The sequence below is a fragment of the Eschrichtius robustus genome, chromosome 11 (assembly GCF_028021215.1).
Source record: "Eschrichtius robustus isolate mEscRob2 chromosome 11, mEscRob2.pri, whole genome shotgun sequence".
Classification (NCBI taxonomy): domain Eukaryota; kingdom Metazoa; phylum Chordata; class Mammalia; order Artiodactyla; family Eschrichtiidae; genus Eschrichtius; species Eschrichtius robustus.
Genome location: NC_090834.1, coordinates 74774217 through 74786661, shown reverse-complemented (window position 1 = coordinate 74786661; position 12445 = coordinate 74774217). Strand labels below are relative to the sequence as shown.

General features: G+C 36.1%; 1 protein-coding gene across 1 annotated transcript in view; it reads right to left on the bottom strand.

The window, feature by feature from the left end:
* Positions 1 to 10769: 10769 nt before the first annotated feature.
* The window catches only part of NUCB2 (nucleobindin 2), a 45697-nt gene continuing 44021 nt past the window's right edge, over positions 10770 to 12445 (bottom strand). Inside the window, exon 14 of the mRNA XM_068555229.1 lies at positions 10770 to 12435. Within this exon, the coding sequence (XP_068411330.1) occupies positions 12428 to 12435 (8 nt within the window). The 3' untranslated portion in view covers positions 10770 to 12427. The remainder of the gene's footprint in view (positions 12436 to 12445) is intronic.

Genomic DNA, 12445 nt, shown 5'->3' with positions numbered 1-12445 from the left:
AGCCCCAAGAGGATAATTTTTATAAGACGGTTATTATAAAAGAATGTCCTTGTTCTTAGGAGATGCTCACTCACATATTTACAGTAAAGGATCACAATGTCTGAAACTTCTGAAATGCTTCAGTAAAAAAACTAAATTATACAGAGAGAAAGCTTGAAGGCAAATGTGGCAAGCTGCTAAGAACTGATATATCTAGGGGAAGGGCATACTAGAAGTAGCTGTACAATTGTTGCAACCTTTTTGGATAGGCTTGATAATTTTTTGTCAAAGTTAACAAACACACACATGTACACACAACTAAATGCAATGTGAGATCCTGGATTTGTTCTTAGCCTAGAAAAAGTGTATTAGTGGGATAATTGGCAAAATTTGCAGATTAGTTAGTAAAATTGTATTAATGTTGATTTCCTGATTTTAATAACTTTGTAAGATGTTAACACTTGGGGAAGCTAGGTGAAGGGCTTATGGGAATTCTTTGTACTATTTTTGCATGCTTTTTGCAAATCTGAAATGATTTCAAATGGAAAAGTTAGGAAATTTTAGTTAGCAAAGTTAGTAAAAGCTCACAGTCTAGAACTTTTAGAGTTTTTTCTCCAGACACTAGGAGGAAAAAAAAAATCATATAGTTGGAGAATGACAGAGCCAGGGTCCTAACACCCAGCCCCCAGTACTTTCCACTATCCCATTATCATGATTCTTTGTCACTGTGATATCTTGCTATTAAATGGTTCTTGAATTTAAGTGGAAATGTTTCCTACACATTACAAACACTGGTGTGTGCGTGCATGTAACTGAAGTAACATTTAAATGCTTACAGAGCCTTCATAACCTCAGTCAGGTTTCCTCCCCAGCATAGATTCTCTAACGTTGATTGGTTTTCCACATGATTTACCAGCAGTTCCCAAACTTGTCTGCACATTAGAATCACCCGAAGATCTTTTAAAAATTTCATAGCCCAGACTGCACTCCAGAAGAATGAAATCACAATCTCTGGAGGTGGGACACAAGAATCAGTATTTTTTGAAGCTCTTAGGTGATTCCAATATTGGAGACAAGCCTGGAAACTACTGTGATTTCCACTTCAATCCTATCACTGGAAGCAGGGCTGGATAAAAATCTACTAGGAAATGCTGGAGAAGAGGTCCCTTCCAGGTAAATGATCTTTAAGACCCTGAGGCTCTATGACTCTACAACGTTAGTGTTTCTTGTTTGTTTGTTTGTTTTTAGAAATGATAAATCACTTCATTTGAATTTAACATCTTATAAGAGTATGGAATTATTTAGGCAGAGTTACATTTTCTAATGTTTCTATGAATATATGAAGCACTTTGAAAAGTGGAAATATATTTCCCTGTATAAAAGTTGCTGCATTATGTTTATTCTCAAGTATTTTTGTTAGCTAACTTATTTCACCTCCAAAGTAAACACTCCGTAGATAATTAAGTTATGGCTATTGTGCTGTTTGGCATTTTTTAAACTGAGGTAAAAGAAAAAGGCTCAGCCATGTTACATTTACATACATGCATATAAGCATCTATCATGATGGTTGGAAACACACACACAAAAGAAATGTTTTTGCTCAATATCTAGTGTAGAAAATAAGTACGCTAGTGATACTATTAAAATAACAATGTAGGATATGTACAAATTACAAATTTTAATATTCTAGCCAAAATGTGCAACATTAGTGTTTTGCAAACAATCCATTCTTTCAACATTGTCAAATTTGTCTTTTTCCCCAGAAAATTACAACAAATATTACATATTTTTCTGATTTTACATTTAATATAATTAAATATAAACCTATACAAATGATGACTAGAATAATATTTTCCAACAAATATTGCACTGGAAGAATTCTTACAACATATAGTCAAAAGACAAATTCAAATATAACAAAGTTGAGCTTCCCTGGTGGCCAAGTGGTTAAGAATCTGTCTGCCAATGCAGGGCACACAGGTTTCAGCCCTGGTCCGGGAAGATCCCACATGCCGCAGAGCAACTAAGCCCATGCACCACAACTACTGAGCCTGTGCTCTAGAGCCCATGAGCCACAACTACTGAGCCCACAAGCCACAACTACTGAGCCCACGTGCCACAACTACGGAAGCCTGCATGCCTAGAGCCTGTGCTCCGCAACAAGAGAAGCCACTGCAACGTGCACTGCAACGAAGAGTAGCCCCTGCTCACCACAACTAGAGAAAGCCCGCATGTAGCAACAAAGACCCAACGCAGCCAAAAGTAAAAATAAAAATAAAATAAATAAATTTATAAAAAAATAACAAAGTTGTATAAACTCTCTGTTTTCCTAATTATCAAATTGAAATCCAATTATTTATTTGTAGTTTTAAAAATAGTCCAAAATATCTAAATAAGCCAAGAAGAATTAAACTGAGGATACTTCAAACTAATAAAATTTCTTTCCAAAGTTTAAAATCAACAGAACATGTCTGGCCACATATTTATAAACGCTTACTTTTTTAACTCATTTAAATTGAAAACTTTTCAAAATCCCCCAGAATTATTAATAACAAATAAAAGATATTTAAAATTCTGACCTCAGGGCTTCCCTGGTGGCACAGTGGTTAAGAGTCCACCTGCCAATGCAGGGGATGCAGGTTCGAGCCCTGGTCCAGGAGGATCCCACATGCCGCGGAGCAACTAAGCCCATGTGCCACAGCTACTGAGCCTGCTCTCTAGAGCCCACGAGCCACAACTACTGAGCCCGTGTGCCACAACTCCTGAAGCCTGTGCAACTGGAGCCCATGCTCCGCAACAAGAGAAGCCACTGCAATGAGAAGCCGGCGCACTGCAACGAAGAGTAGCCCCAGCTCGCCGCAACTAGAGAAAGCCCGCACGCAGCAATGAAGACCCAACGTAGCCAAAAATAAATAAATTAATTAATAAAAAAAATTCTGACAAAATAGGATATATAAACCATCATTATTAAATGGTTTTTAAAACATAATAAATATTGATAAAATATGGATTATGCAACACAGGTTTCCTTCATGAGAAAGAAAAGCAATAATGAAAACATGTTTTTTATGTTTTAATTTCAGAAGACAATTTTTTTCAAAAAACACAGGATAAATAATGGTCTTCCCTTCAGACCTGTTTTAGGCACAAGCTTACATATAAACACATATTCCTTCCAAAAATATGATCTTTCAATTAGAGGCTACATAAATTGGTACACAGACGGATACTTTGAAAGTTGCAAGGGCTTAGAACTTTCATTTGCTAATAGATCCTGGACTAACTGCTTCAGAGAAAGAAACACCTTCAGCAGAATGGGGGCTCCTTCCTCCCCCTTGGCTACAGCACTTCAGCCTGCAGGGCTCTTCCATTCTTAGGCCCTTAAACCAGATAGAGAGGGGCAGACCAAACTACCTGGAAGTCACCAGAAACATTCCAAATGTATGAAACAGTCACTCTGAGCATTAACTGGCTTCAAATTGTTGTCCTTAAAATAAAAGATTTAGCCTCTATTTTATCTTTTATATAAACCTTCTGGAAATTAATCCTGTTTTAATAAAATCACCTCTAAATCTTAATTAGTAACAGACTTCCTTAGAGAAAAGATTATTATTTGGGATTGTGAGGGAAGAGGAGAATTCATTTGAAAGTCTGGATAATAAGCCCCATGAAGCTGGTGACTATGAAACCTTAAGACCTCTAACAATGGTGCTACAACATTCTACATCCCTCGAAACTCTCCAATGATTAAGGAGGTGCATTAGAAATACAATAGTGGAAAAGTCAATACAACAGTAGAAAAATGGGAGAGTACTTAGAGAGGAACTTAATTAAAACTCAGATCATCCAGGCAAAAGTGATGATGAAACAATAAAATATGCTACTTCTCTTCTAATCAGAGATTGCCAAATTCATGTCCTGGTCTTTCTGTTCCAAAAAATACTTACTTTCCTTTATTAACAACTGTAAGATGGAAAATGTCTGTTGGGATGCACAAAGTATTTTTAAATACTATTATTATTTAAGGAGGGTATAAAAAAGCTAAAGAATTGGACAACGGACATTCACCACAATCTGGATGCTTTTGCTCTGTAAGCTGTTTCACTCTGTTAAAGGGAAGGACTCAGGAAATCTCTACTCATGAGTCAGAAACTTTTTTCAGGGTTAGAAGCACTCTCCACAGTGCTCAGAAACCACTCTAGGAAGGACTGCCTTCTTGCCTAACGAGCTCTAGAAAACCTGACTTTTCTGCAGACATAGTTTTCTTTTCCCCAAGATAAACCTTGACTCTCAATGAAACATACTAGAAATATCAAGAGAGTGAAAACACATACACATCAAAGGAAACAAGAAATGAATACAGAAAAAAAAAAAAAAGCAAAAAAAAAAAAGAAATGAATACAGGATTAGAACTGAGATTTAGTCAGGAAAAAGTTAAAATACAAATTCTAATACACATTACTCTATGCTATAGAACAAGAAGGAATCACTACACAAAGATATAGGAGTTTTAAATTGTTGTGTTTGAGGAAAATGCTTCAATACTACCATAAAAATGTTTAAAACATTAAGGGGCATGGCAAATATGTCTCAAAAAAGAAATAATCTATAAGACAACACTACTCTAATAAGGAAATATTTATGAAGTAGCAACACCAAGAAAAGAAAGGATAAAGTTCAAAAGTAAAGCAAACTCAAATCACTTTAACAAGTGAAGAGTAATAGTGGACAGCAAAATAGTTAAAGTCACATGGTGCAAAACAAATATAGAATGGCATAAGCTGTACATGTGTTACTTACTCCATACACAGGGAATCTAAAGTGAGGGTGAGGATTTAATTAAATGATACATATTTTCACATCACTAAAAAGGAGATGTTAAATGGACTAAAATTAAAAAATGACATTTTAATACAATGATTCATGGGAGATGGCAAAGAGAGCTAGTAGATGGAATTTTATTTTTTCCTCCCTTATTTTTAAAACACTCAGACAAGTTATAACTTTAAAATCATTATTCATAAAAATAAATCATTATTCATTAAAAAATTTCATGGAGTAGCAAAATTATAAGAATTGTAAAATGAAATATTTTAACACTTTAATTGCAAGATATATATTCATAATCCTGGACAGTCTTAGGAAACATACTTATTACTAAGGATAAAACAAAAGGAGCGGGAATCCCCTGGCAGTCCAGTGGTTAGGACTCGGTGCTTTCACTGCCATGGGCCTGGATTTGATCCTTGGTGGGGAAACTGAGATCCCACAAGCTGTGTGGTGTGGCCAAAAAAAAAAAGAGGTAAGAAAATTTGTACAGCAAAAGTCATATCTATTGCTTACAATAGATTGTAAACAAATTATAAACAAAACTAGTTAAAAATTTGTTAAAAAACAAAACAAAACAACTTGTTTACAGGCAGGCAGAGCTTGGAAGGCAACTGGAAGGGCGAGCCTATAAGTAAAAATACTGTCAAGGGCTGACTGACAACCAAGATGGTACATGGCATTCATCATCAAGAACATGACAAATATCAATTAAAATATAAACTAAATTTGTGAAAATTGTAGATATCTGTAAACATAAATGTAAATTTTTTTTCTACATAACTCTATAGGCAATATTTGGAAAAATCCCTGAATTTCTGAAATTAAATAAAAGGTTTTATTGGTTTTGTTTTGCTTTGCTTTTATCTCACTAAACAGTTTGGTAGTGCTGGTAACCATAAATCCAAATTTTTCAGTTTGGTGTCTTCACCACTTGCTGCTGCTGCTTGTTCTGGCTCAGTTCTTAAATTTTTTTAAGCAAGGTTACTAATGCATAACTAACTACTCAGCCATAAAAAAGAACAAAATAATGCCATATGCAGCAACATGGATGGACCTAGAGATTGTCATACTAAGTGAAGTAAATCAGAGAGAGAAAGGCAAATATGTGATTATCACTTATATGTGGGATCTAAAAAAAGGGTACAAAACAGAAATATTTACAGATGTAGAAAACAAACTATGGTTATCGGAGGTAAATGGGGGGAGGGATAAATTGGGAGATTGGGATTGACATATACACACTACTATATATAAAATAACTAACTAATAAGGACCTACTGTATAGCACAGTGAACTCTACTCAGCACTCTGTAATGGCCTATATGGGAAAAGAATCTAAAAAAGAGTGGATATATGTATATGTATATAACTGATTCACTTTGCTGTACACCTGAAACTAACACAACACTGTAAGTCAACTATACTCCAATAAAGATTTTTTTTAAAAAATGAAATAAATAAATAAATAAATAAATAAATAAATAAATTATAGCACTATTTAAGTAGGAAATAGATGGGCCCCTGGGCTGGACAGCTGGTGTTTTATCAAATGGAGCAAAACTCAAGTTTTGTCCTCAGCCAGACAAGAATGATGCCCGTTTCCCTTCCTCCATTGATATGGAGGGAATGAACTAGCAGTGGGGAACTTGTTGCAGCAAAAATAGAAGTGAGGGAATTCCCTGGTGGTGCAGTGGTTAAGGATCTGCCTGCCAATGCGGGGGACATGGATTTGAGCCCTGGTCCGGGAAGATCCCACATGCCACAGAGCAACTAAGCCCATGCACCACAACTACTGAGCCTGCACTATAGAGCCCGCGAGCCACAACTACTGAGCCCGTGTGCCACAACTACTGAAGCCCGCGTGCCTAGAGCCTGTGCTCTGCAACAGGAGAAGCCACTGCAATGACAAGCCCACACACTGCAACGAAGAGTAGTCCCCACTCGCCGCAATTAGAGAAAGCCCGCATGCAGCAACAAAGACCCAATGCAGCCAAGATAAATAAATAAATGTACAAAAACAAAATAGAAATGAGACTTTTCTTTTCTGATAAACAAGGAAAATAAGGAAACAATGACCAGGCTGGGGAAACAACATAAACAGGCCTGAAAGAGTTAAGCAATCTTGGTTATTCTTTAGCTGTTACTACTAACAAACACTTGTAGCTAGACATGTTCTTCACAAAGCTGATTACTCTGATTCCATATGAATTACCCTTTGCACCTAGCATTTCTTCTCTCCCTACACTCCCTTGTAGCACTCTTCATTTCAAAAAGAACATCACGGGCTGATAACTTCAGGGACACCAGACCTGGTTGCTGAGCTGCCTGATGCCAGCTTTGGCCATGAATCTGCAGAAGAAAAGAAATGCAAGACCTTAATTACTTTGAGCCTTATCACCTACCCCAGACTTCGAGCCCCAGGCTATATCACCTTTCCCTATTCCCCAGGGAAGGGGGGCACAGTTCTGGAGGCACTAGCCTGCTGTGTTTTCCCCTTTGTCAGGCAAAGATTAAAGCCATTTTTCTTGTTCCTCCAAAACTCTGTCTCCGTATTTCTTTCCGGCATCGGTGCACAGACAGCCAAGAGTTTTGGCATCACTATTTATAATAGCCAAGCAACCTAGGTGTCCATTAACAGATGAATGGATAAAGAAGATGTGGTATATATGTATACTACAATGGAATATTACTCAGTCATAAAAGAGAATGAAATATTGCCATTTGCAGCAACATGGATGGACCTAGAGATTATCATACTAAGTGAAATAAGTCAGAGAAAATATTATATGATATCACTTATATGTGGAATCTAAAAAATAATACAAATAAATTTATTCACAAAACAGAAACAGACTCACAGACATAGAAAACAAACATGGTTATCAAAGGGAAAAGGGGGGTAGAGGGATAAACTAGGAATATGGGATAAAAAGATATAACACTATGTACAAAATAGATAAACAGCAAGGATTTACTGTATAGCACAGGGAACTATATTCAATATCTTATAATAACCTATAATGAAAAAGAATCTGAAAAGTATATATACATATATAAATATATATGAATCACTTTACTGTACACTAACATAATATTGTTAATTAACTATAGTTCAATACAAAATTTTAAAAACTGAAAAAAAGTCACCTATTAGATCTAAATTGTTGGATTTTAATTAATTGATTAATTAACTAATTAAAACACGGGTAGGGAAAGACTGAAATCCTGCTAATGATATTGTGTTAAAAAAACAAAAAGCAAGGAAAAGATCCAATTTCCTTCAAATCTCATACCTTGAAAACAAGCTGTAATTACTGTCTTCCATTGTATCACCCATAGGAACTCTGCATTTTACCTAATACACCTTAGTTTCTCAATTCCAACAAAAAACAAATGAATTATTCAAGTATCAAGTTGAGACACCAGTGGTTAAGGGTAAAGATGATCTTCTCTAGCAGCTTTTTCAGGCGACAAAAATCTTGCATGAAAATGATGAAGGTCATCATCTAACTCTGCCTCTTTATCAATTTCTTCTTGATTCATTGCACAGCTATAAAACAAAAATTAAACTTTAGGCACTAACCAGAACTAGACTTGTCAATATTTCTCCCTAAAGAAAATACATTTCTTACCCCCTTTTATTAGCTAAACTATCTTAAAAGTCACATTATCACAAATATTAAAATTTCCTTTATAATTTTCCTCATGTGAAAAACAGATCTGCATTTAGGCTTATGGTAATACAAATCTGTTCAATTAGCATGAAAAAATGCCATTGTAAACAAATCTTGGTTAAAAAAAAAAAGTAGAGCCATATCTCAAAGGGTTTTTTACCACTACTTCTAAATTGCAGTTTCCTTTAGTGAGAGTCAAATATTCTAGAGGACCACTGTCTTTTAAAATATAATTTTAATTATATATATCTAAGTATACTATAAAATGTACATGCTTCATGAAAATTCATATGGGAAACAAAGTTCCAAATTACTTACACATATCACTAAGTCAACTAAACCAAAGACTTCTTAATATCTAAGAATATGAAGAAGAATGGGATAAATCAAACACAGGATGAATACTTTCTAACAGAGCTGGAAAAAATACTATTAGCAACTCTTTAAGAAAAAATCTTTACTCATAAATGCCCAATATTCATAAGAACTGGGATTCCTTATGTCCATAAATAATCTTAGGCTAACAATTCTTTTTTTAATAATATAAATTAATAATTTGCTGGAAACTGTGAGGTATGTCTACATTAATATCTGTCCATTATCTACTCATGCCAAAAAAGCATTTTAAAAAATTTCTCTAAGTTCTCCTCCAATTACTATTGGTTTTACTTGAATATATTTGACATATACCACTGTGTAAATTTAAGGTGCAAGATGTGTTACTTTGATATATTTAATATATTGTAATATGACTGCTGTTGTATTGATATTTGTCACATTTCATAAAAGTACCATATTATTGTCTCCAATTACTTTCTGATTTGACCCCAGTCCACCATCTAAAAAAATTTATCCTAGGTGAATCCCTGTCTTATCACAATACCGCTTACAGATAGAGTCATCAACAAAAGGATATCCCAGATCATTTAAAAATATTTCCTACAATTTAAACAACAGAGATAGGAATTCTTCTCCATCTCTAAAGAAACGTAGCATTACTCTGCTGAGTGATTTCTGTGGGTTTTTTTAAGCTACATATAAGCAGAACTTTTCTAGACTGCTATATTTAATTTTGGGATCCATGATTTAAGGAAAAAAATCTGAAGTGTTCGGAGGAGTATGCAATGATTATTTTAAAATTTGTAAAATGAGAACTAAGAGTTTTAAAAATTATTAATGTTAAAAGAAACAATGTAAATTTTTGAGGTATTACAGTGGATTTGTTCACTCAACAGCTTTAAACGTGCATTCCTGTACTACAGGAGTAGGAAATTAAATATTATTTCCCAACCTCCCTTGCAGCTAGGGTTCCAGATATGATTGGTCCAAACAATCAGATGTACTCACTTGAAACTTTTACTCAGAACTGAGTTACATGGGGAGAGAAGCAGGACATGAAATATCCATTTTTTGCTGACACAAAGCAAGGCAGAGGTGGTGTGGTTCTGGAGCTGGCAACTTCATGACTTCCTAATCTGGCAGGTGGCTTCCTGATTTAGCAGGCAGCTTCTTGATTGTTCCAAAAGCAGCAGCTTCTTTGGCAGCCCAGTCTCATGATGCAGTTCCTAGAAGCTCAGCCTAAGTTCCGTTCTTTCAGCCCTCCCAAAGATTCTGTGAGCTATCTATACACTGCTCCCCCATCAATCCCATTCTGTTTAGTAGCTGAAGATGATTCTATTACTTACAATGAAGAATCTTAACCTATACAGAATTTGGTAGCTAGAAGTAAGGTGCAGCAAGTAAAAGGATCTGAAAAATGGAATTGGCTTAGTTAAGAAGGTAGGGTTTGGGGCAGTGATACCTCGTGCCAACTGAGGTTAAGTTATCAGAGAAAATGGTGGTAGAGTTTCAGAATGCTAGCATGTGTGGGCTGCGTCTTGCCTCTTTCAGAAAAGTCCTACAGGAGAGATGTGGCTCGGGCTAAGGTGAGCAAGTCTGCAGAGATGGAAGGCAATATAGCTTTGCTGAGAGAACTGCTATGCACCAAATAAATTGATAAAGTCCCAAATCTGGAGCCCTGAAGAACTGAAAAAGTCAACTACCGTACTAACATACTCCAAACTGAAACAGTTATAAGTAAAGGTTCTGAGGAAGCTGCTAAAGCTTTCACAACCTTTCCAAGAACCTTCCCTTAAGAATTTTCTGCCAAGTAATGGGAGCCATCCTAAGGAAAAAGATCAGATTAAGACTGCTGTTATCCCACCCAAGCCTATAGTTTAAAACAATCCCAAGTGGGTACCATTCATTTAAGACCCAACGGGAGAAAAGAACACAGAGGTCAGCAAGTAAAAGATGAGGTTCTTTGTTAAATATGTCTTGACAAGATCTTTGTGGTTTCTCGTGGTAATAATTGAAGAAAACAGACCAGAAACTTACAACTTTTTAGGGAACTGTTTTGCCAAAAAGCAAAACAAAACAAAAACAAATAAAACCCCTAAACCTGGCCTGAAACAGCCTGTAACTATCTGAAACAATCCCAAGGCCCCAAACCCACAATAACAGGAAGTGAAGTGCGAAGACTGTCCAGCTTTCAAGAAGAGGACATTTCCCAATGCCCACTTGTGTCCTTGAAGGTTAATGGGCAATAAAAACATCCTAGAGGGCAATGCCAAGGGCCCCTGAGGACATTAGACAAGGGAGTTCCTCCCAGAAAGGTGAAGCAGGGGTTGCCTAATAGAAAAACCAAAGAATATATTTATGGACAGAGCAGAGAGACCTTGCTATTTTTGCCAAGCAGTATTTTTTTAATTGTTATGGAAAGATGACTGCTATGTTTCCTGTTTTCCCCTTTTCTAAAAGGTTGATTTTATTGCAGTTATCCTGTACCTATCCCATTATGCATATGGTGCTCAGGGGGCAGACATGTTGCTTTTTAGTTTGCAGATGACCAGAACATAAAAAAACCATATCCTAACCTGACGGAGGGGAGTATACTCAGATGTCATGGGCTTTGAACTACATGCAATAATAGATTGGGTTTTGGTGGTTTCCTTTTGAGGTGGGGGAAGTGAGCGTTTTCTGTTTCGGAAGAATGTACATAGATATTTAGGTAACCAAAAGGCTGTTTAAATTAAAGCTGTAAGTTGCCTACCAAACGTTCCCGCTTCTCTTCTTAAAGGGAATCCTTCCTAAAAGAATCCTAACTTTTAGCTGGTCCCATTGCCACATGGATTTCTCAGCTTCCCTAGCAGCTAGATGGCCATGTGACACAGCTCTGGCCAATGAGATGTAAATTCAAATGCTATGTGGTTCTCTGGGAAAATTGCATCAAGGAAGCTGATTCAACTGGGGGACGTTCCTTTTGTTGCCCTTCCCCACTGCCTCCAAGAGCCATCTTGGACCCTGAGCATGAAATAACTCGAGAATAAAAACTATGCACTGGGGAGAGCAGAGCAGAAAGATAGGAACCTGTACACCACCTACTTCCAGATTTCCTCTATGTAAAAGGCAAAAGTTCTTATTCAGTTTAAACCACCATTATCTTTGGGTTTTCTGTTATATGTAGCAAAACCTGATATTGAATGATAGAGTATAAAGCAAAAATGTAAACGAAAAATGACCTTAAGTGGTAGCAAGAGCTGTTTGGTAGAAGAATTTCTAGCAGTTAAGATCGCTGAAAGTAGGAAAAAGTTACCAACACACACTGGGGAATACTATGGTCTTCTCAGGAGAAGAATTATTAATATCAAAGAGCTTTTATTAAGACAGGGGATGATAAGCACCCATAAAAGAGTATTTACCTTTATGAATAAGAGAAAACAATTTATCTTAAAAGCAGTGGGTGGTGCTTTCTCACTTAAATAGTTACTAATAGTTTCATTAAATTATGGCATAAAGCCACTTAATTAAATCACTAAAGGAGAACAAAGGAAAAAGAAAAGAGGTACGAAAATGAGAGCAGGTATTGAGTTTGTTTCCTTCCTGGTTCTGGTAGACTTCAATCCTTAAACATCTGTGTCCAA